The sequence below is a fragment of the Henckelia pumila genome, chromosome 1 (genome assembly GCF_033568475.1).
Source record: "Henckelia pumila isolate YLH828 chromosome 1, ASM3356847v2, whole genome shotgun sequence".
Classification (NCBI taxonomy): domain Eukaryota; kingdom Viridiplantae; phylum Streptophyta; class Magnoliopsida; order Lamiales; family Gesneriaceae; genus Henckelia; species Henckelia pumila.
In genome coordinates, this window is record NC_133120.1 from 80,381,685 (window position 1) to 80,405,367 (window position 23,683).

Here is a 23,683-nt window from a genome sequence, read left to right on the forward strand (position 1 = left end):
ATAAAATAAATAAATAAATAAATATATATATATATATATATATATATATATATATATATATATATATATATATACTATCTCTACTATTTTATCTCTACTTCTCTACTATTTTATAATAGTTGAGAGGCACCTAAAAAGTACTGCTACGACAAAGACACCAACTTTTGACTTTTGTTTCCGGTTTTGCCCTTCTTCCACAATTACTTATGCATTTTAACGCTTGGTTTTTATTCACGCCTTCTCGCTCCACGTCTGAGGCAATCCTCTTCACGTTCTCTCCTAATTCCCACGCTACCTTCAATTCAACTGACATCTTCTTATCCAAATTTACGATTTCGAGAGACACGGTAATTCCTTTCTCTCAATGCCTGTTAATTTGGATTTACGATTTTCTAATATTCCATTTTTCCTCCGCCTCCAGTTATCTTCTGTATTTAAGAATTTTTCCATCCGTCTCAAATTGTTTTCTGGGTTTCAAATTTGTATGTCTACTTTCTTTCGTTGCGTGGCTTTTGGTGCGTGGCTTTTGGGTTTTGTTTATTTTGCGTTGCTTCTGAGTCGAAATTCTCAAACCTAAAACCTTATGATGTGGGGATTGTCCACACTTTGTTACATGTGAAATATTTGTGTTTTTGCTTACCTATATGTAATTCTATATCTGTCCGAGCCTGTCTATATGTAATATTTGTACGACAGTAAGCTTTATTTTTATTACGTTTACTTTGCCAATTTGGTTTGAAGAATTACGTGATTTTTTACCCCAAATTCTATATATGTCCCAGCCTGTCTATATATAATGTTTGGGAGAACTTAAATCTTTGATTTTGTATGTATACGTGAATGAGAAATGTCTCCGAATAATTAACTATTTATTGTACGTAAATGGTTGATTAGCTCAATTTTGTTTAAAATGAAAAAATAAGGGTTAAAGATTTGATAGCCGCACAACTCCTGTTAGGAAAATGAAAGCTAGAGAAAGAAAGATCAGATTTATTGAACCATGTGAAATAAGAAATTAGTGGTAAAATGTGTCGACCCTTTTTTTTTTCGTTTTTTAGTTAAATTATTTGCATTGGATTTAAAGCTCCGAGGGTTCATGTAAAAGACTATTGATTTCGCTCTTTATTTTCGCTCTACTCATGGTTGAGTGACTTTGTTCTATTCTTAATTTCTCATGTCGTGTCATTGGAAATTATTGTGTAGATAAGTATGATAGTGTTCATGGACAATGAAAGCACAATGAGATCACTGTTAAGGATGAGAAAACCCTTCTCTTTGGAGAGAAGCCTGTTGCAGTTTTTGGCGTTAGGTATGTTCCTTGCATATTCTTTGTGTGTGTGTGTGTGTGTGTGTGTGTGTGTGTGTTTGTATTTGGTTGATGATTATTTGTGTTGTGTACAAAGTACAAACAACGCCTTATTGAAATTTTAATTTGGTGATATTGAAGGAACCAAGAGGAGATCCCTTGGGGTGACTCTGGTGCGGAGTATGTTGTGGAGTCAACTGGAGTATTCACTGAAAAGGATTAGACTGCGGCTCATTTAAAGGTATGGGTATCTGCTTTGCTGGTTGATAAATGAGTATGTTTTAATATGGGAAGGATGTGATGGTCCCTTTCAAATTGTTAGAAGATGCAAAAGCACCAGCGATATTTATACGAGGACTCTCTGCATCTTTTTGAATCTATATTCATACACTTCTGAAAACATGAATCCAAACATGAATGGTTTTGTGAGCTTATTGGTAGAAAAAAATTATCCGTTAACTTCAGTATAAATATTAAATACCATGAGTTGACCCGCAAGCAATTAATCTCCTGAAAATTTGTGAATCACCAGGGGTGTAAAGAAAGTTTTTATTTTCGCTCCAAGCTAAGATGCACCCATGTTGTTTGTTGGTGTCAATGAGGAGTACACACCAGATCTAAATATTGTTTCCAATGCTAGCTACACCACAAACTATCTTGCTCCCTTGGCCAAGGTTGGTATACACTGTGTTTCTGCGTGTTTTCATGTTTCTCTTTAGAAATATCTACTTTTTTTTTGTAATTCTCATTTCGTGCTAATTAAATGAACCTGCAGGATGAGTTTGGCATCGTGGAAGGTATTATGACCACCGTCCACTCTATTACAAGTATGTTTAATGAATTGTTTATTTCAATTTAATTTGTGTCTAGTTGCTGATGGTACTTTGATTTTCATTTAGATACTCAAAAGACTGTGGATGGACCATCCGCAAAGGACTCGAGGGTGGGAGAGCCGTCTCTTTCAACATCATTCCCAACAACACTGGAGCAGCAAAGGTATATGGCTTTGGTCATACGTGATATGTTCTTATTTTGGATGAATAAGACTTGGTTATCTTATTTTACATTTGAAGCAGCAACCTTGAAATCTATTTTTTTTTTATTTGAAGCAAGGTATATCTTATTTATATCACCTTTGGACCTTTGGGTACCGCTTGGTAGGTATGATTGGATAAATAATACATAGATAAGTAATATAATGTAATCAAAAATAAATAAAAAATGATAGTGAATATAATATTTGATTTGATTGATGAATTATAATTTATTGATTTGATTGATAAAATTTTATATTAAAAAATGACAAATTACCATTTTATCCTTTTAACAATAAATAAAATTTGAATAATATTATTTATAAGGGATAATATAGTAATTTAAATTAAATGATTTGATTGATGTAAAATAAATAATTGATGATTTGATTGATGTAAAATGAATAATTAATAGATGGATAAATAATATGATGAGAAGAACGTGAGATTTGATAGGATAAGTTATACACATATTAATAATATAAGCTACCAAACGAAGCCTTGATATACTATTATAAAATAGTAGAGATATATACAATATCGTTGTATATCTCCTATTTGATACTATTTATTATAAGACCATCATATTTTATTAAATTATATTCGTTCCACATACGCATCGCGTGTGCCCCAGTCGCTGGTATATATAAAAGAAAAACACACATCATAAACCGTTTCCCTCCACTATCTCAATTTTTTTTCTTTTTTTTTTTCATTTAACTATTTCTCCCATTTTACCTCCCGATTTTTGTATTTAATATATAGTACAATAATTTTATTTGAAATTTTAATTGAAATATAATTTTATTATAAAAAACGGATTGTTTAGCTCGCAATGCGTGCAACAAAACGCTAGTACCAATTAAGTCATTTACAATAGTTCACGTATTAGTTTACTATTTTATGATCAACAGTTTGTGCAACAAAATGAATTTTAATCGTACATAAGTACATACAATATAAATAATATAATAAAACTTCTATAAAGTAATACTCGATAAAATAATAATTTTTTCCAGTCATGAATTATGTCAATATGTTAAATTAATAATTTTGATAAAATCAATAAGATTATAATTTTTTGGAATACTCTTATATGAATCTATTGTCTCGTCAATACATAAACTACTAATTATCTAAAATTAAAAACAAAACTAGGGTATATTAGCAAAATATGATTGTATTAATGTTAGATTTTTTCTTAAAATTTAAACCCGTTCTCATTGAATCATATATGCAAGTGAATTAATATTCCGTTTTACAATGAAATTTATTCGATTAGTCAATAGAATAAATATTTTTAATTATTTAAAAATTAATATCCTTGAATTGTTTTTATAATCATATTATATATACGTACAATGAATTTTATCGTTTTATTTTAAATTTAAATCAAAAAATATGATACGGACGGGTCCTACCGACCCAAAATGGTTTTCGGAAGGGGCATGAACTTTAACTTTAACACACGTTGTTTGGGTTGGGCCTTATCCACTTTCCATATTCCGCTTTTGCTTTTGCTTTTTTTATTTTTATTTTTATTATTATTATTCTTTTGCTTTTTTTTTTTTTTTTTTTTTTACCATTTAGGCTCCTTTCCAAAACCTATGCGCCCGTGCTGTTCACTCTCCATTTCCTGCAGCCACGTCACAGTACAAAACCGGCGAGTGCAGATCACGCATCAGTGCAATCTAATCGCCCGTAAAAGGCGGGAAAACTGTTGTTTCAAAAATTCAAAATCATTCAACTGTTTGTATTCCAAGAAGATCCCAATCCCAACGGTTAAAAGAAACAGCAAACAAAATTCAACTCTGAAATCGTTCACAGTTTTTTCTTCACGGCTTTTAGATTATGTTTTTCGTGTTTTTAACGTTGTAGCGAATCTGGACTTGATTTGCGCTCCATCATATTTTTTGAGATGGATTTTTTAAGTATGAAGCGCAGAGAACTGCAGGTTCTCTGCAAGAAGAATAAGATTCCAGCCAATTTATCAAATCTGGAGATGGCAAGCAAGCTCACTGAACTTTTCCAGGTAATTCAATCGACTTTCTCATGCGTGGTTGTTTTTCTAGGTTGTGAAAGGAAATTTTGTTATCTAAACTGAGTGCGTCAATTATTTGGTTCCTTTTCATTTTTGAATTTTTGGTTGTCTGGAATGTGTGGATTTAGGAAAAGGAAAAGGAAAAGGAAAAGCCTTCTTCACGAGGGAGGGTAAAGGGGAAAGATGACAATAAGAGTGGAACTGAACCTAACGTGGTCTTGCATAAGGAGGCTAAGAAAGTTAGGTTTAGTCCGGAACATGAATTGATAGAGTTCGCTAGATCTAGAGGAACAAAGAGAAGAAGCAAAAAGACTTCTGCTTTAGGTGATAACAGTTTATCTGTAGAAAATGTGGATGAAGCTGGTCGGAAGAATGGGAAGGTAGACTGCTCTGTCCGGGTAACTCAGCTAAGGGATAAATTATCTGTAAATGATGTTTTAAATGGAAGCAAGAGAGGTAGAAACAAGGTTAACAGCGACAATGATAGAGATGAAGAAGTTGCTGACAGCGTGGGCATTGAGAGGATATCCGAGGAAATTTTAGATGGTCCTGGGAGGGTGACAAGGTCTAGAGGGAAGAAATTGGTGGAAAGTTTGGTGAGGGAGAAGAGTAGAGGCGAAGATAACAGAATTGCAGTGGGAACAAGAAGGTTGCTTAGGAACAGAGGGGTTGTCGATGAAGGGAAATTGGATGGAGATTCAAGTGTGATGGTGAAGAATAATGAGAACATGCGGGAACAGATTTTAGAGGAAGTGGTAACAGCAGAAGAAAATCTGGTTGTTGCACGTCATAATCTATCGAGGCGATCTAATAAGAAGCCTAAGATTGTTGATTATTCTGAAGTTTGTAAGCATGATATAGATAAACATGAGAATGATTCTAGTATGTGTTTGAGAAACACAAAGAAGACATTGGCAGTTGAAGGTTTGGAAGCTGAAGTGGAAAATAATGGAGCTAAAGTTGATGTCCATGGAAAAATTGAAGCAGATTGTCCAGTTGATGAACCTATGAAAATGGAATTGAGAAGAAGTAGCAGGAGAAAGTTGGAGATATCATTGCATGATGAGGCGGGAAAGCATAATTTTACAGTTGTAAATGATAAGTATCCATCTAAGACTTCAATATTGCACTCGGAAACTAGTGGAGTTTCTGAGAATGATGATAAGGTTATCCAGCCTGCTGGGGTAAGGACAAGGTCAAGAGACACAAATTCGAGTCAGAAAGCAGTTTCTACCAATGGAAAATCGCTTACTGATGCAATGGCATATAATTCAAAGACAGCACAGCAATTAACAGAACCAGCATTGCATGAGAAAGCGAAAATATCAAGTAAGAATTCTTTAAAGAATAAATCTCTAGAAGTAATTGATGAATTGGGTGAGGATGTTGTAACACAACAAAAGAATCAAGCAAGAAAGCGAACAAGGGGCCATATTTTAAGGGAAAGTTTTGTAAAGCCCACCAACGATACACGACCTCTAACACGGTCAAAAAGGAATACTATGGGAAATGAGAAAACTGTGTCTGCAGGTGTAGTAGGCAACTTTGGTGATCAAATTAAGCTATCAAATAGCTTGAAGGAACCAAATTCATTGGAAGATTCAGCACCCAAGGGTTTGCTCGCAATTGAAGAATCATTATGTGGGGAAGCTCAACTGTCCATGCCAGATGCTGCAGAAGTCTCCAATGATACAAGTACAAAAAATTTGACTTGTAACAAGAGGCTCGCATCTATCAGAAAGCATCACAGAGAGTACAACGAAACCTCTGCTGCAGTTGGTGCTGGTATGAAATCAATCAATGTTAGTGAATCCATCTACATGGCAGAAGATCCAGCACCTAAAATTTCAGATTTGCAAACAGATTTTTCACAAAGTGAAATGGGTATTTCTGCCAGCAAGTTGATGGACGCAGAAGCAGTTCCCTTATCACCAAGAGTTTCCGAACAAGACAACGAAACCTCTGCTGCAGTTGGTGCTGCTATGAGAGTGATCAATGTTAGTGAATCCATCTACATGGCAGAAGATCCAGCATCCGAGATTTCAGATTTGCAGACAGGTTTTTCACAAAGTGAAATTGAAATGTCTGCCAGCAAGTTGATGGATGCAGAAGCGGTTCCCTTATCACCGAGAGTTTCCGAACACGACATTGTTGGAAAAACCATGTCAGGTGATAATAACAGCAAGATTGTGTCTCAGGTTTTTGGCCAATCAGAGACTTTTGGCAGTGAGATAATCGCAGGTAATGGGCAAATCCTAGAAGCATCTAATATTCCTGGAAATTTGGCTCTGGAAACCAGCTTGTTAGCTGATGGCCTAGTACTTGGTAATCAATTGATTTTCAAGTGTGTTCCTAGCTTTGACATTTTATTAAACGTGTCCAACTTTATTATTTTAATGACCAATTTTCAGCTGATCTGGAAGTGATTGTGGAGGCTAAAGTGGACGATAAAGTACCATCGAATTTCCTTGTTCTTGATCACAGTCAAATGAAAGATATTTCTGCTGAAGGGAATTTGGAATTTAAACCCATCAACGAGACAACTTTGCAGAATGATTGCCATATCGAAGGTCAGAATCACATGGAAGCATCCAATAACATGGATATGGGTCAAAAAATGGGAGAAGCTGGTGGTTTTCAGCCTTGTGGTGGTAAATACTCTTCGAATAAGATAATCCTTTTGTATTACTTTCCACTAATACTTGTTCACATATTTTACGTTTACAGAAGGACAGATTAATTTTACAGACTCAGCGAGTGCATTGGAAATGAAGGAGTCTTCGTCAGGCATTCCAAGAATCTGTTATGACAGTTATGAGTCTGATCCTATGACTGAAAAAGCCAACTTTCTTGTTACTAATGACACACATTCTGAATCATTTGAAACTGGTGAATCTAGGAACATAAAGGATCTGAAGCTCACAAGTGACGAAAAAATGGAATTTGGAATATCTATTCCATTTGATGGTGAAAGAAATGCCAGAACCAATTCACAGGATAGTGAAATGTGTTCTGAATATTTCATTAATTTTACGGACTCAACGAGTGTGTTGGAAATGAAGGTGCCTTCAACAGGCAAGCTAAGAATCAGTCACGAGTCTGATAATATGACTGAAGGAGCCAACTTTCTCGTTACTAATGATTCACATTCTAATTCAGATGAAGCTGCTGAATTTGGGAAAAAGGATCTCAAGATCACAAATGATGAAAATATGGAATTTGGAGTACCTATTCCATTTGATGGTGAAAGAAGTGCCCGGACCAATTCGCAGGATAGTGAAATGTGTTCAGAATATTTCATTAATTTTACAGACTCAACGAGTGCATTGGAAATGAAGGCGCCTTCATCAGGCAAGCTAAGAATCACTCACCAGTCTGATAACATGACTGAAGGAGCCAACTTTCTTGTTACTAATGATTCACGTTCGGAATCAGATGAAGCTGGTGAATCTGGGAGCGTAAAGGATCTCAAGATGACAAATGATGAAAATATGGAATTTGGAGTATCTATTCCATTTGATGGTGAAAGAAGTGCCAGGATCTATTCACAGGATAGTGAAATGTGTTCTGAATATTTCATTAATTTTGCAGACTCCACGAGTGCACTGGAAATGAACGAGCCCTCGTCAGGCAAGCTAAGAATCAGTCATGAGTCTGATAATATGACCGAAGGAACCAACTTTCTTGTTACTAATGATACACATTCTGAATCAGATGAAGCTGGTGAATCAAGGAACATAAAGGATCTCAAGCTCACAAGTGATGAAACTATGGAACTTGGAGTATCTATTCCATTTGATGGTGAAAGAAGTGCTAGGACCAATTCACAGGATAGTGAAATGTGTTCTGAATATTTCATTAAGGATTCTGATGAGGATGGAGTACCTCATGTTCCCCCAGTTGAGGTCCCTGCCAGCATGCCAGCAAACCTTATTGGAAATGAGCGAGGTAGAAGTCCTGAGGTTTGTCAAGTAGGTGAGGTATACGGAACCAGTGATCGTAATCGTGCACATTTGGAGTTAGCTAAAACTAATGAGGAAAGATGCTTAAAGGATCACGTGAATATGGCAGATGAAGGCGGATTAAGTGCATCTGCACAGTGTGATTGTCAAAGAGGTGCTCGTATCATGCCACAAGATCGAGTAAGTTATGTTGAATGTTCTATCGAGGAAAATGTTGGGCAAGGAACATTTCACGACTCCCAAGATGCATCATCTACAGCCACGCCATCAAAACATACAGATAGTAAATTTATTAGAAGAATTTCAAGTCTACAGGAAGCAAATTGGTCAAGATCAGCAACGTCTAAATCTGAAGGTGAAACCTAATTTCTAGGCTAGATTATTCTCTTTGGCACATCATATGTCAATAACTACAGCATTTTACTTAGGTTTTCTGGTTGTTCTAGTTCAGTTTGTATTTAATGAATTATCTATAATCTATAATGACACATAATTAGATAATTATATCTTATCAGAAAGTAATTTTCAGGTTCACATGCCACAGTTTTTGCTAAGTGTCAAATTCTTGAAGAAGAAGCTGTTGTTTCTAACTTTATTGAAGAGGAAGAAGCTAATAGATCTGGAAATGAAGTAAATGGAGATCAAAACTCCTTGACTGATCAAATTAACAAGGGAGAATATAAAACATTCAATCAAGCCTTTGAAAACTTCAATGAAGGCAAATACGATCCTGGTACATTTAGAACTCTCTATAGCTTCTTAAGAACCATCAGTAGCTTCTTAAGGCTAATGTTCGCTAAAATAATATTGATTTGTTCACCATTATTTTGCTTCAGAGCAACTAAAAAGTCCTCTGGCAGAACCTATCACAACCCCAAACTTCAGTGTATGCCAGGAAGCTTTGAGCAGTGTACATGAAACAGCTGGACATACAATGCCTGTATACAAGAATGATAGCAAGGGTGAAGTTTCAAATCAGCTAGTTGACGAGAATGGTAGTTCAGTTGGAACTTTTACATTTTTCTCTGTGTTGGCTGTTTTTATTTATATTTATATTTATTTTCTCCTGAAAAGCTCAAAACTTTGTTTCTACTGCAGCTGATGGTGCTGAGTGCAGAAATGAAAAAAATGATATTGCTGATGCACAAACTTTAGATGTACCAATGTCTACAGGAGGAGCTACCAACCAAGTGAATTTTGAAAACCAGGGTGAGTGGAAGTTCCAAGATATAGGGAAAATTGAAAATCTATGTTAAAACCTATTAGCACATGAATTATCAAACCTATATGAGTTTACTGATGTGGCATCCAGCCATAGCCATTGTTCTTAAGATATTAATCCTGATTATTTCTGTGTAGAAATTGATCTCAACAATCTCTTGGGATCACCAGTGGATAAGGTTACTCCAAGCGGACCAAAGGAAGCTTTGACTCATGGAACTGACATAACAAATATGACAATGTCTTTTACTAAATCCACTACCTACTTGGGATGGGGAAACTTCAGTGAAATGAGCCAAGAGATGGAGGAGTTAAGAGAATGGGAAGATGATCTACCCACAGATAAAAGTTTGACTTGTCCAACTACCAGTAAATGGGAATATGATACTGGCTCGTATGTAGGCAAAGGTAAATTGATTGGTTTTTTAATTTCGTTTTGTAGCTTCTTGCAAGGTTGATGATATCTCGGTTTGTGAAAAAAATGCAGAAAGAGCTGATTTTTCGTTTGTGGAAAGCTTTGGCACAACGAAGGACAATGAGGTGACTGAAACCAACTACGATGAAAAAGTGGAAGTTGCTGGAAATGAACTTGAGAACTACTTGGGACTTGGAAATTTAATCTTAGCAAATGGAAAAGATGTCACGAATCCGGAGATAAATGATGTTGAAGTGGAAAATATCTGCACTGATGCTGTTGTTTCCAAGACTGAAGAGCCGTGGACTGAGAATATAGGTGAATCTAACTCTCTAACAAAAGAAAACCTTATAGATATCGAGAATGAAGAGGTAAACGAGGATGTGGGCTGTGAGGTTGCAAAAACATACTCCAGTACGATCCTTTTTGAGGCTAAACATGATGGCAATGAAGAGCAGACTGAAAATACGAGTGAGTGCATGAAAGAATCTAACTATATATCTGAAAAAAATGAAGCAGATATCAGGGATGAAAGAGTAAATGAGGTTGAGATGGAAAATAATTTCTCCAGTACAGTTCTTTCTGAAGCTACATTGGATTACAAAAAAAAGCACTGGATTGATAACACAGGTGAGTGCATGAAAAAATCTGATTCTGTAACTGAAGAAATCGAGGAAGATATCAGGAATGAAGAGGTAACTGAGATTGAGAGTTCTAAAGTGGAAAACATCTTCTCCAATGCAGTTTTTTCTGAGGTTAAATATGATGCTTATGAAGAGCAGTGTACAGAAAACACGGGTGGGCGCATAAGAGAATCTAATTCTGCAACTGAAAAACACAGGGAAGAAAATACGTTATCTTTGGGACAATCCCTTTTTGATGTGGAAGCAACAGAAAATGACAGAAAATCAAGTGAGGAAAATATTATTAGCCCGAACTTGAAGAATTTACATGCAGGCGAAGGAAGTGCTGAAGTGTTATTGGATTTCAATATGTTAGACAACCACAGTAATGGGGATACAGATTATGTCAAATATGAAGGGGAAATAATACGAAGCAGTGGAGATGTACCTGGCATAACTGACAAGGATATTAAACAAGGTAATGTTGTGGAGGATAGTCACTGCTTTATTAAAAACCACAAGGATAAGAGTTTTTCGAGAAAAATATTAGTTGATACTTTTGAGAAAAATTTGAATCCCGAAGCATCAAATATGTGCAGCTTCTCAATGGTGAGACAGATTTGGTGATACACAACGATAATCTGAGTTGTTTATCATTGCTGAATTATTTTTTGAAGTTATCCGTACTGGGGGTGGTATATTCTTCGTTTTCTTTTTCTTGCAAAATCATGATGTTTTATTCTGTTGACACGGGCTTAGGGAATCATATGCTGCAAGAGAAAAACAAGTAGATATCATATTTTAGTGACTTGTTAATCAAACAGGGATGACAAGAACTCTGACCAAGTAAAGGAAGCAGTATTTTTTTCTTGGATAAATTAAAAGTCAAAAGTCTATAAAACGAGTCTATTTTATTTTGTGGTTGATGATGGGAAAGGTTCAGGTTCAATTGATTTTTATGCTTATTAGTTTGGTAATTCAACACAACTGCCAAGCATGTTTCCTTTCTTTACGCAATCATGCTTCCTTTTGTACTTTTTGTAGATTCTTCTCCTCCCTGTATTTTGTTGAAGGCCTCCCATGAAAATGACAAAGTTATAGAAAAAGAAGATCTTGAAATGGCCTCATCGAAAAACCAGTTTGATGGTTACACTCTCGATATTAATACACTTTCAACCAATGATGAGATTCAGAAGACATGCGAGGAGAATGCCTTGCACCACTATAGTGTACATAACATGGTTACCACTGCAGGTTAAAACAAGTTTCCTTGTATATTGTTTTTCCGCCAACAATTTTTAAGGCTTTTTATTCTGTTTTTAACAATTCAAACATGACCAATGACTTTAGTTTCCTTTGTTATAGAACATGTATCCACTTTCTGGTGTGACAAATCTGATATGCCTCAGAGCTCAGCAACACATCTGTTTATTGAAAAGAGTGAATGCGGTAATAGTGGAAAAACCAACACGCAAACCTCAAATTTCAATACGAAAGACAATCATGAGGTTGATGATGGAGAGGTTCCACAGCAATTTTTCACGTCTGAATTTCATGCGGAAGAAGACCTCAAAACTGATATCCGAGCCGTCTCAGATTCATCTGTCTATGAGTGTAGTAATGAGATATTGGAAGAAAGTCATCTGGCCAATACCATAAAAGAGTGCCTTGAATCTGAATATTCTGTAGCAGTTCTCAGTGACTCTGGTGCCAACCTTCATAATGATTTAGATGAGCCTCAAAGGTTTACTGATGTTAGTGTTTCTTACTTTGGTGATAACATTGATAAACCATTGATCGGTAAAGAAAGTGAAGAACCAGAGGAATCAACACTATGTCTGAAACCTGGCGAAGGTATTAATTAAAACATCTATTTGTTAGTATTACGGTCTGAATCTGTTTTGCTTGCATATGTTGATTTACAAAAAGCTCTGATGTTTGTCTATTAGACACGGTTATGACTGAAACTTTGGGAGGACGGATAGAGCTCAATATCAAAGATGACTGCTCTGCTGCAAAGAAGAATGCTAGGACCATTTTGATACATGGAACGCCTAATAAGCTTTTCCGGGCAGACAACATGAAGGAGAATGCACCTAATACTAAAAGATCACAGATTGGTGATCATACAACAGTTCGACCAACGAAAAGACGGGCCTTGCAGGATGTTAGATGGAAATAGTGGTTTTTCTTTGGCACTAGTTTTTCGGTTCTTGCTTTGGGTGTTTTTGCTTTGCTAGTTCTGTGTTTTTCTGATGTAAAATGAGGATAACTGAGTGGATACTTATATCGTTTGTGTATGCATATCTCATGCTCAATAGACAATGTTTATGAGCGTATCACATTTACACTTTTCCTGAACTTTTTAATGTTTTGGTACCATTTAGGCTTTCAGCTCTGGTTTTCGTTGTTTAGAGTTTAGTTTAGTTTTTGATTTTAATAAAAAAGAGATTTTTTAAAATAGATAAATAAAAAAAAGAAATCAACGAGAGTTAGGGAAATTAATGGGATGTTTTGATATTTAAAATGATTTTTTTGATAATTTCTACTATGAGTTGGATGTTTAAAATATCTGAAAACTGTAAGCAGAATATTACATTATTTTTCCATAAATAATTTGTATACAATTAAATCAGCTTTTAATGTATTCAAAGAATCATATTTATGCCTAACAATAAAGGTGACATTGAAATTGTGATGAAGATATGATTGGCTTGATATTGATGAAATTTTAATAACATTTTATTTTTACAACTGTTTGCAATTAATAAGGGCATTCAAATGCTAAAAAAGAGCATTTAAGACATTTTATAATAAAAACATTATAATTCTACAAAATTAAAAACAAAACATCCTATTATTATTATTATCCATGCATATCTTATAATATTTTTATAACATTTATATACGTTCTTCATTCATCATATTCATAACACCAAACGGTATCTTAACGCATTCAAAGAATAATATTTATACCATAACTTTACATGACAGTACACGCATGTGCAGTCACAGAACCTGTTCAGCTGCACTCATCACCATAGCTTCTTTGAACTCCTACAATTTTGGCTATGGGGCTATTGGATCTTTTATCAAATCAATGTTTTTGTGTAGTTCTTTCAATATATATACTAAAGTAGAAGCCACTAAAATTTTTAATCTTCATCTCCCTAATCACAATTCAACCCACAATCATCTAGTATGATCCCATCTGTGGACAAGAATGGGTTGATACGTACCCACATTAACGTTAGAATAGAAGCCAGAAGTATCGACCATACAAGAATAATGGTGGGAAGCTTTTCTTGTTTTCCCATGCAACCTTTGAGAAATGGATATAAATGAACAATCACCCATAATGCAAATAAAAGTCTGCCGAAAAAAGGTCCCCACGATTCGTACCCGTTCACGATAGTGTCTGAAATCCCAACTATGATTCCAATGACGTTGATGATCAACAAAGTCATAGGAGGAACTAACAAATATGTCCATTTGAAGATGTAGAGCTCGGAAAATTCTCCATCATCCGCACTTCCGGATACAACAGTGAAGTTCATGTTTACGCCGCTCAAAACCTTGACGAGACCTTGAATTAGAGCGAAAAACTGGGATGAAACTCCCCCGAGCACCCAAAACAGTTCGTTTGTCCACCAGTCGTCGAGTCCTATGCCGCCCCACTGAATCTCAAAGACGCTAGTGGCAGCCATCAATATAAATAGGCTTGTGAAGATTATACTTCCATAGGTACTGACCTGCAGATTGTAGAAGAAAACTCACTCAAAAAAATGCCTAATAAGCTTAAAATGAACGGGAATTTAAAAGCTACAAGAGAACAGATCAAGAATTGCAAAGGATACAGGGTTCATTAGCTGTCTCATACCTCAGAGACAATGAATTTTCCTGTAAGAAGGCAAATTGCTGGCAAGGTGCAATAAGAGATCAAGAAAAGTGACGACAAGGGATAGATAACCGAGTTTATGTACGAAATTCTTTGGAGTATTTTCAAGCCACATCCATATCCATACCAAATAGGGCAATGCCTGCTGAAGAAAATTTCAACTGATCCTATGGCCCTTTGAAGAACCTCATGTAAATGATATGATATATTGATTGGAGATGATCCATTGAATGCCGATATTTCGGGAGTGCAGTACACCGACCGCCATCCATGGCAGTGCATCTTAAAACAGGTTAAAATATCTTCTGTAGTTGAACCATAAATCCAACCAACCTGGTTATGATGAATAAATAGTAAGCGTACTGGGGTATGCATAAATGAAAAGAAAAGGTTTTTAGGACAGTATTTTCTAAAGTGGACATGGTGATTATACCTCTTTTCCCCATTCTGTTTTATCTTCATAACCACAGCTAATGACATGTATGGCTTCTTGCAAAAGGGAAGCAGGCGCTGCACCCGGCGGAACGCCTCCACCTTGTACACGTGTTGAGGTGACAAAACCCGGTGATTGTCCAAATTTTTTCTCTAATTTTATCCTTTCGGCTTCTGCCACGAAAACAGAAAAGGCATGATGTTGATATGATCTTCAAGAATCTGAAGAAAAACAAGCTTTCTCACCTTCTACTCCTTCCTCAAGATTTTTAACAGCATCCATTTGAGTTGAATATTCCATGCTATGGGTCTTCTTCTTATCATTCTTTAATTTTTTCCATTTCTTATTCTTCCTTTTAGATTCATAGCAACAGCAACACCATTTTCGCCAACAGTTGCATGTTTTACCAGATTGTTTGGCCGTCTTAGGAGCACCATATCCATAAAGGGCTCGCCTCCTGAATATGCATCCACTTCCGACATAAAGTGGACCTTGTATCCCATCAAGTCCTTTCATAATTATCTATGGCACCAACAAAAATCTAATTTAGCATTTTCAAGGATCAGTTAGGTAACTACTTGTAACATAAAACCAGAGGAAACTATACATACATAAAAAAAGACGATGCTACGATTTGAATATCTATCACGTTTATCAGTTCCATCAAATCTTTGTGGAAACTGCACATAGCATATTTTCTTGCCATCTTTAGGGTCCATCATGAAACACATTGCTTCCCTGAGAGCCTTGCTGTTATTCATGTAGTTATTGGAATCAAGATTGAGTACGCAAGGAGCATTTGAGATGACAGCTGACACCCGTAACTTGAATTAATTCAGCACAAATCATCAGTAAGACATTCTAAACTCATCAAACAAAGAAAATATAACCCAAACAAGAGAGTGAGAGTTAGTCACCAATGCATTCATAGCACCCGCTTTTTTGTGATGCTTGAATCCCGGCCTATTCTCACGAGAGACGTATATAAGACGAGGCAACTCATTCCCTTCAACATCTCGAACCCCATTTTGACCATGGAATATCTGTCAAGGTAACTAAATTCGTTCTCATATCCGTCTAATTCCGTATCATTCTTCCAAGAGGAAGAATACAATTACAGAAGGCTCTACCTGGATCATTCCAGGGTGATCCCGAGTGTTATTCCCTGGCCATGGAGTTCCATCCTGCATAGTCCAACCTTCCTCAGGAACCTTTTGTGCCGTGGCAACAAATCCATTAATTCGAACTTTGAACTCTTCGTATGCTCTCTGTCAAAATATTTCATAAATGAATGACAAGTTTCAGCCATCAAATTTGAGTTATTGACCTCTTTCCCCTTTTCCATGTACTTGATTATGTGCAGTTCAAATCGAAGCAATACAAGAAGTTAATAACAAAAAATGTAAACAAAGAGACCAAAGGGAATACAAACAACACCTTCATTGCACGGCGTTCCCTCACAAACGTTGGTTCAACCTTGTCTCTCAAATAATCGACCCTCCGGGCAAAATAACACTCAGGTGCTCGAGGTTCTATGCTAAATTTCTTGCAGAATGGAACCCATTTCCTGGAAAACTCGGATGTCTCAGAAAGAGCTTCAAAAGTAAGCATGGCAGCACAATCATCCGAGACATAGCACGCAACCTTATCCGCCGGGTAATCTACAGCAAGTATAGAAAGAACTGTATTGGCAGTAATGAGGGGAGGTTCTTTCATGGGATCCACTGTACTAACAAATATATCCACAGGCAGCAGCTCAGAAGGCTTTCCTTCTTTCTCATACCTGACGAAGAAGTTCAATATGCAAACGCTCGGAAACAAGAATAACAAGACAACAAGTCAAGCATACAGAGAAAATAAGAAAATCTATACCTTAGTGATAGTCTATCTAGGTACGTTTCTCGCTCAACCGGGAACCACTTAGGAAGCTGATCAAATATCCATGACAAACCAAACCATATCTCACATATAATTGATGTTAGCCACAATCCATATGCATCACTGACTGGATGCATAATTCTATAATGAACGAACAAACAAAGGATAGCCATTCGAAGTAGAATAACCATTCTATATGGGTTTATCTTGCTCGACGGTATACTTAGCTTCCTAGACAGTGGCTGTCTACTTTCATCCACCCTGTAAATTATGATAAAACAAGGTTTTAACTTGATCGATTAGATTTCATGTACTCCATAGATGAAGTTTCATCAATGAAAGCCCTTAATACAATCATATTTAGTAGCTATAATTGCAATTTGAATCCTTTACTTAAAACATTATACATATAAAAATAATCATAAGCATAAACAGAGGACCTACTTGGGTAAACCAAGATCATCCAGCTCTTCATCATGGTCACCACCTTTATTTCCTTCACATTTAACTAGTTGAAGTCTATGGCTCTGCTTTTTCTTCCATTCGTCCATTCTATCCTTCCATGCGATCGTACCATAGCCATATACAGCCAAGTCTTTCTTAGGATCCATTGGCCGTGGTGGCACTGAAGTTTCTGCAGGAAATCAAACTTTCAATCAAGAAAAATAATCCAACATCTAAATACTCTATCCTAAACACTTACCAGTCGTGGAGGAATCGGTACTGCGTGTAGGATGGATTTGCTTTCCATGACTCATGAAGGAAAGGATCATGAGACCATTCTTGTCCCCCGAAATTGCTTCATCCTTAATCAAGGTTCAGATTTTTGTTAAAAATTGTAGTCAAATTTCCGTATATGACGAAACTGAGGCAAGTTGAGGTGACATCTACCTCTTGGCCACAAGCAAGGAGAGGAATTTCTTGGCTAACAAAAGATTGATCCCATACTACTCGAGTAGCGGGATCTTCTTCAGAAACCTGGTGATGATGCCTCCTTCCATCACTGTAATAAGCAAATTCATTCTCTAAATCGTCAAATCCATCCTCATCCTCATCTCCATCAACTCTACGACTCCCTGAATATCAACAGGCCTATGAATCACACCAGAATGAAAAGCAGAAGTTTTCTGACAGAGGAGGGCCGGCAGACGCCGCCACCCACTCCCTCTTGAATTTCTCAACAGGTGATATATGTTTGTGTTCTATTGGCACGAAAATATGAATTTCTCAGCATCTAAAGTTTTCGAAATCTAGTTTCTCCAGATGAAAATTCTTGCTCCACCATTGATATGTCAGGCACAAGAATAGATCACCTTTTAGTCGCCTATATCTGGTTTTGCACCGGGGACAGACTTGATTTCCCTCTCTCCTTTCATATTCATAGCAAGGCCTACAAGTAGGGAATGCACATTCGTTACAGGCAACGAAAGGCTCCCCATTTCCACTTAGCTCTATCTCATCTCCACAAATCTGACAAATTTGTTCGGCAAACCCCGGCTCCGATACCGCCTGCCATTGAAACTGTTAAATCATACATGAATCGGCAAGAGATTTGATATCACATGACAGATGCTAAAAGTACAGTTAAGGTATCCAGGTACGATGAAGCAAGAAACAAGATTTTGGAAGTTGGAACGGCCCTGGAATTTGAAAAGTTGACAAAAAGAAGATCAAGAAATGTCAGTAACATTAAACACAAACAAAAAATCCCTATCAAATCAAACCACCAAAAGACCTGGAAACTCTGCACTTTTAAGCACATACAAACAAACCAGAAAAAGAACCTTTAGAACTATAAAAGCTAAAAGTTGTGTTGCTAGACATTATGAAAACAAGGGCCAGCAAGTTTTAACCAAGGTTTGGAAGCACGAAACAGGAGGAGAGCCGACTCGAATCGAGAGGTGATGTAATGTATTAGTAAACTCTGAACTTCTCAGAAGTTACACATCAATTTTCAGATTTTATTCGATCAGTACTCCGGGTTCAACCAGAGTAATGAAGTAAGGGAAATGTGATACTTATATATGTATATAAGAAACTCACTCTTCCAATCTCATCAGCATTAATAATTACAAATTCATTCTTGATGTGTGAACCAGCCACAAGTTTCCCTTTAGTATCCATTCCCTCATAACCTCTCTGATCCTCCTCCTACGCGCGACTTCGCTATCCGAAAGAAACGAAAAAGAAACCCGAATATCTTTCAAACAAGGATCATTGGCACAATTAGTTAAAGAAAGAAAGAACCACTCTATAATTTGGTGAAGGGAAACGAGTTCATAATATATTCATTATTTGTGGATAAGAAAATAAAAATGCCGCCATGTTGATGGAGAGATCAACAAAGTCGGGAAGAAAAAATATTTCGTCTGCTTGTGTTTGTGAGAAGAATTGAATTTAGAAAAGGAAACAAAGATGGAGTATTATATTAATGGTTGCAGAATTGGCACTTAACGTATTTAAGGTTTGCATGCAAACGGCTCAAAGGATCAAAATTTTATGCTGCTTCTCATAAAGTGTTGTGCTGTGGGCGCATATGGTGGTAGAATACACGTATAGAATATCTAGACTAGATAACATAAGATTTTTCTCTTGCTTAATTTTCGGGTTTTTTCAAATTTTGAGCACAAATACTCTTAAAACGTACAAAAATGTGAATGTTCAAAATAAGAAAATATTGGGATGTATGTGCTGAAACTTTGAAAACACAAATGAGCTAATTAGATTATTCTTTTTTAAGGGGTTTTTGGCAAAAAATTCTCAGAGATATGTACGTAATTAACCGTAAAAATAAATATTAAAACTGTAATCGAAAAGTTCCAAACATTCGTCACAGATCGTCTAGTCGGAAAAAGTTCGGTAAAAAAATTACTAGCAATGGTTTTGCCTGTATATGATGATAACGACGTGGCTGGCGAGTTCAAACTTAAGTTTTCTATATATATATATATGTTTTTTTTAAGTTTGCAATCATATAAAGTAAATTAGTATCATATACAATATATATTTTTGTGTTGCATTTCATATCATTTCGAGTTCGCATATTCGTTAACCACGTGCTCATGAGCCGACGAGTTCTAAATTTTTTTTGAATTTAATTCCTTGGCTGACTCGAGTTTGGTGGATTTTTACGCCTAAGTTGGGCCAATTGCGGCCGCTTGACCCTCTCTTTAGGCAATTGGAAAAACTACAATCATAGGTTAATTATATCTTCCACCGGATCTCGATAACATTAGATCGTACTCATATATCTCATTTTAATGGAAGTTGACATCATATGATTTGATTCAAAGTTTAAAATTTCACCACATCGTACAAAAAAAAAAAAGAAACTCTTCAATTCGAATGTAACATAGAAAATACTGTCGTGAATCGTTTTAAAATAAACGTTGTATTAAATTCATGAGTAAATAATGTTCCTTATAATTGTGACATCTTATCATGGATAATAGGGAAATGTGGCCCATTGGATTAATTATTTACGCTTTATTGGTGTGGAGCTGACACATTTTGTGAAGAGCCCATACATAATCACATTCTAGCTATCATTAAATTAGATATAATTTATACGATATAACATAGCATTTACTTATAAATATATAACTAATTTGAGTGATGGATCTCCATCGCCAAGAATACACTGATTGGATGATAATTAGAGCAATTTTGTTTTGTTTTTTTTTTTAAAAAAAAAAAAAATTTACTTTTTGACTTTGAAATATTCTTTACTTGTATCATATGAATAGTTTTCTTTCCTTCCTTGTTTTCTCATTATTATTATTATTATTATTATTATTATTATTATTATTATTATTATTATTATTATTATTATTTTAAAAAACTAAGAAATAAAGAAAGATTGACACGTGGCGAAGAATGTACGACAACTATAACGATTGTTACAAAGCAAACATTGTATCTAGACTATCACTCACTTGACACGTAAATTATTTGATAACGATGTCTGTTATTAACATGGACAATGAATCCAATTGGGATAATTCTTGAGAATCCAAATTTTAAACATAGTCCGGCCGAGGCATCTCTCATATATATTTGGGCCTGTGGCCCAAATATCAAAAAATAACCGTGATCAACATTTGCATTTGGATTTGAATTTGGACTCGGACTCTTCAAAATTGGATACGAATACAGCCTACAGCCCAAATAGGCACAGTAGCCCGTTAAGCCACATATTGTTAATTTTTTTAGTTTGCCACGTGGAAAATTGTATGGATAATAGTACAAAATAAAATATTTAAATTAAATAATAATTTCATTGATGATTTAGCCGTTTGACGTGATCGCTACAACGTTATAATGACTAGTATTTAGCGATGGGCAGGTTGAAATCAAGCTCAAGTATATATAAAGTGAAATCAATACCTTTCTTCATAAAAATCGATGTTATATACAGTTCTTAATTATAACTTTATATTATGATTTATGTGCGTATACCAAATTACCAATGGATTAATTCCAAACAAGAAAAAAATAAAAAAAAACCCAACAAAATACATCATTTATATATGACGACAAATCCACACAAAACAAAAACCCCCCCAAAAGACAATAACTTAAACAACATCCAACTCAATCACACGTACAAGCATATATCTTAACTTTACTTCTCATGTGTGATCCAAACCATTTAAAAAAAAAAAAAAAAAGACTTGCACACGCGAAATCTTTATTTAGAACACATGCATCACTCGAATTGCATATATAACTTGATCTTCATATATTGTGATTAAAAGAGGTGGTGATGCTTCTTCCCCTCGGCATATTCTTCTTCTTCCTTGACCTCTTTCTTCTCGTGATGCTCGTGGAATGTGTAGCCACCGGCTCCCACCGCCACCGCCGTGGCGATTTCTTCCTCGATCTTGTGCCTGTGCTTGTGCTCCGTGTCTTTCTTCGCTTCGTGCTTCTCGTACTATACACACAAATTTCGAAACAAATTAAACCCATATTATGCAATTTATAATATAATGTTGCACATGTATATATGAAATTTGTTACATGTGTGTACGTGTTTGATTATACCAACAGGGGCCAAATTATATTTTGGTACCGGCCCGCACTCATTAGGTTTCACGACAACTTTACCTAATTCACATTCAATGTACATAAAATAGGAATGTTTTAAATTCATGTCCGCAAATTCTTAATTGCATCCCATGAGTGATCAAAATTAGGGGTGGTTTTTCGATATACCATACTAAAAATATTGGTATGAAAAAAATTTATACCGATACGATAACGATAACGAAATTCCGAAATTTTGGTAAAAAAAAAATCCATATTGATACCGCATAGATACCGAAAAAAAATTCGATATACCAAAAAAACGTATGTGTATCAAAAAAATTTCGGTACGACACGACGAAAATTTGGTATTTTAATCCGATAAGACGACCCTAATCAAAATTATCTAAGCCGTCTCTGTTTTAAGTACTAAGACAATCATATCGTAACATCAGAGTTATGATCCAAAATCGATTTAAACACGAGTTCATAATTAAAATCGAATTTTTGGATGTAAGAAAATGACATGAGTATCCTTTTGCTAGCATCTCATCAACAACAGAAGCGCGTGTGCAATAAAAAAAAAAAAAAAACTGACCAAGGCGAAAGCACCGGCAGCGGCAGTGCCCATCTCGCCCAGGTGTTCCTTATGCTTATGCTCTTTTTTGTCTTTCTCATAGTCATGATGTTGTGGCCTTTCCCCAACGTAACCCACGGTGTCTGTGGTTTCGTAGCCGAGGCCGGTATCGGTGTCCACGCCGCAAACGTTTTCCGAGTAAACCACCGCAACCGGCTCCTCCTCCTCCTCCTTGCGGTGGTGGAAGTGGCCGTGGTGGTGCTTCTCCTCAGACATGATCGATATTTGGCTAGTAAAAATTGATCAGTACTTAGCTAGTAAAGTGAATTCTGATGATGTTTGTGTAGACTTGGCTTTGTGTGTATCCGTTTATATAGAGGTATGAAATTGTATGTGGACCGTGGGGCAGTACATATACAAGGTAAAAAAATATCTCAAGACTATCCGGGTAGGTATTAAATGGATATATTAATTAATTGGGTGGTTCCATCTCACGTCAATACTCAATCAGTCTCTATCTAAATCTGTGTGATCGGATGGAACTTCCTATTTGGAATATAAATATAAATTAATATTATATCATATATGAAAAATATATATAGTTTTTGTGTCAAATATGAAACGAGAGAAAATATATGTTGAGTTGGTGGTTAGATTCAATCAGAGTAACTAAATCAACTTAAATAAATTAAGAAACTAACGTTTAATCCGCAATCAACGGGAATTGAACATGAAATCTCTTGGTCTCAGTCTTGGTCACTAGACCAAGACATCATTGACTTTAAAAGGTTAATTTATTTTTATAATAAAAAATTTAAAGTTACGCTTGGATAAATTGATCAGATCTCGTGCAAAAATTAATAATTTGATTTGAAATCAACCATAGTTAGAGTTAAATTGTTTACTAATTTGAGAATGAATTTGAAATTCACTCGAAATTAATATTTTCAAACGAGTCAAGAATTTTTTTCGACCCTACATATTGCATGACCATGATTGGGCCACATGCAATTTTACATGTGGCCTCACAAATAAATAGTTGGTCCCACATAAAAATGGATTACCACCTCTGTAGTGTCGAAACACGGCTCGGGCTATGCTACAACGGGTGTCCTTCACCCGGTGTGATCTTGGCCTTTCATTGACCCGGAACCCACACCAAATTGTGTGGGTCCCAGGCCAAAAAAGGCCAAGATCACACCGAGTGAAGGACACCCGGTATGGCATAGGCCCTCCCGTCGAAGCACCCACAACAAAGAAATTTGAGATG

At 35.8% G+C, this 23,683-nt stretch overlaps 4 protein-coding genes across 8 annotated transcripts; 2 read left to right on the top strand and 2 right to left on the bottom strand.

The window, feature by feature from the left end:
* The first annotated feature begins 234 nt into the window (after positions 1-234).
* LOC140878297 (uncharacterized) lies at positions 235-12,952 on the top strand. 5 transcript variants are annotated; one of them, XM_073281898.1, is made up of 18 exons: positions 235-347; positions 1,204-1,309; positions 1,448-1,547; positions 1,839-1,980; positions 2,082-2,133; positions 2,206-2,302; positions 3,931-4,372; positions 4,510-6,706; positions 6,793-7,032; positions 7,109-8,698; positions 8,873-9,076; positions 9,180-9,338; positions 9,442-9,552; positions 9,703-9,972; positions 10,052-11,080; positions 11,647-11,856; positions 11,968-12,456; positions 12,552-12,952. In XM_073281898.1, the coding sequence occupies exons 7-18, from the start codon at positions 4,259-4,261 to the stop codon at positions 12,782-12,784; spliced, it is 6,846 nt and encodes a 2,281-aa protein (XP_073137999.1). In that variant the 5' UTR covers positions 235-347; positions 1,204-1,309; positions 1,448-1,547; positions 1,839-1,980; positions 2,082-2,133; positions 2,206-2,302; positions 3,931-4,258; the 3' UTR covers positions 12,785-12,952. The 5 variants fall into 5 exon arrangements, with proteins under 5 accessions (XP_073137999.1, XP_073138012.1, XP_073138015.1 ...); XM_073281911.1 differs by having other exon boundaries at positions 6,793-7,029; XM_073281914.1 differs by having other exon boundaries at positions 4,510-6,622.
* On the top strand, positions 1,885-4,045 carry LOC140866159 (glyceraldehyde-3-phosphate dehydrogenase, cytosolic-like). Its single transcript, XM_073271069.1, has 4 exons — positions 1,885-1,980; positions 2,082-2,133; positions 2,206-2,302; positions 3,931-4,045. The coding sequence occupies exons 1-4, from the start codon at positions 1,885-1,887 to the stop codon at positions 4,043-4,045; spliced, it is 360 nt and encodes a 119-aa protein (XP_073127170.1).
* A 683-nt stretch (positions 12,953-13,635) lies between the features above and the next one.
* On the bottom strand, positions 13,636-19,017 carry LOC140874981 (cellulose synthase A catalytic subunit 6 [UDP-forming]-like). The gene is made up of 14 exons (XM_073278496.1): positions 18,855-19,017; positions 18,125-18,320; positions 17,703-17,887; positions 17,515-17,617; positions 17,256-17,445; positions 16,806-17,072; positions 16,371-16,716; positions 16,064-16,201; positions 15,851-15,976; positions 15,545-15,757; positions 15,179-15,455; positions 14,934-15,106; positions 14,483-14,833; positions 13,636-14,354 (listed from the first exon to the last, which is right to left on the bottom strand). The coding sequence occupies exons 1-14, from the start codon at positions 18,933-18,935 to the stop codon at positions 13,773-13,775; spliced, it is 3,228 nt and encodes a 1,075-aa protein (XP_073134597.1). The 5' UTR covers positions 18,936-19,017; the 3' UTR covers positions 13,636-13,772.
* Positions 19,018-21,423: 2,406 nt separating this feature from the next.
* Positions 21,424-22,781, bottom strand: LOC140874724 (abscisic stress-ripening protein 3-like). Its single transcript, XM_073278090.1, has 2 exons — positions 22,435-22,781; positions 21,424-21,744 (listed from the first exon to the last, which is right to left on the bottom strand). The coding sequence occupies exons 1-2, from the start codon at positions 22,687-22,689 to the stop codon at positions 21,562-21,564; spliced, it is 438 nt and encodes a 145-aa protein (XP_073134191.1). The 5' UTR covers positions 22,690-22,781; the 3' UTR covers positions 21,424-21,561.
* Positions 22,782-23,683: the final 902 nt, after the last annotated feature.

Excerpts from the sequence above, each read along its gene's own strand:
- LOC140866159 (XM_073271069.1), top strand. The coding sequence starts at position 1,885 with ATGTTGTTTGTTGGTGTCAATGAGGAGTACACACCAGATCTAAATATT. Across the intron at positions 1,981-2,081 it reads ATCTTGCTCCCTTGGCCAAG|GATGAGTTTGGCATCGTGGA; the intron begins GTTGGTATACAC and ends ATGAACCTGCAG. Across the intron at positions 2,134-2,205 it reads CACCGTCCACTCTATTACAA|ATACTCAAAAGACTGTGGAT; the intron begins GTATGTTTAATG and ends ATTTTCATTTAG.
- LOC140878297 (XM_073281898.1), top strand. The coding sequence starts at position 4,259 with ATGGATTTTTTAAGTATGAAGCGCAGAGAACTGCAGGTTCTCTGCAAG. Across the intron at positions 6,707-6,792 it reads AGCTGATGGCCTAGTACTTG|CTGATCTGGAAGTGATTGTG; the intron begins GTAATCAATTGA and ends ACCAATTTTCAG. Across the intron at positions 11,081-11,646 it reads TGACAAGGATATTAAACAAG|ATTCTTCTCCTCCCTGTATT; the intron begins GTAATGTTGTGG and ends TACTTTTTGTAG.
- LOC140874981 (XM_073278496.1), bottom strand. The coding sequence starts at position 18,935 with ATGGATACTAAAGGGAAACTTGTGGCTGGTTCACACATCAAGAATGAA. Across the intron at positions 17,618-17,702 it reads TCCTTGCTTGTGGCCAAGAG|GATGAAGCAATTTCGGGGGA; the intron begins GTAGATGTCACC and ends ACCTTGATTAAG. Across the intron at positions 15,107-15,178 it reads TCTTGAGGAAGGAGTAGAAG|AAGCCGAAAGGATAAAATTA; the intron begins GTGAGAAAGCTT and ends TTTTCGTGGCAG.
- LOC140874724 (XM_073278090.1), bottom strand. The coding sequence starts at position 22,689 with ATGTCTGAGGAGAAGCACCACCACGGCCACTTCCACCACCGCAAGGAG. Across the intron at positions 21,745-22,434 it reads CTGCCGGTGCTTTCGCCTTG|TACGAGAAGCACGAAGCGAA; the intron begins GTCAGTTTTTTT and ends TTGTGTGTATAG.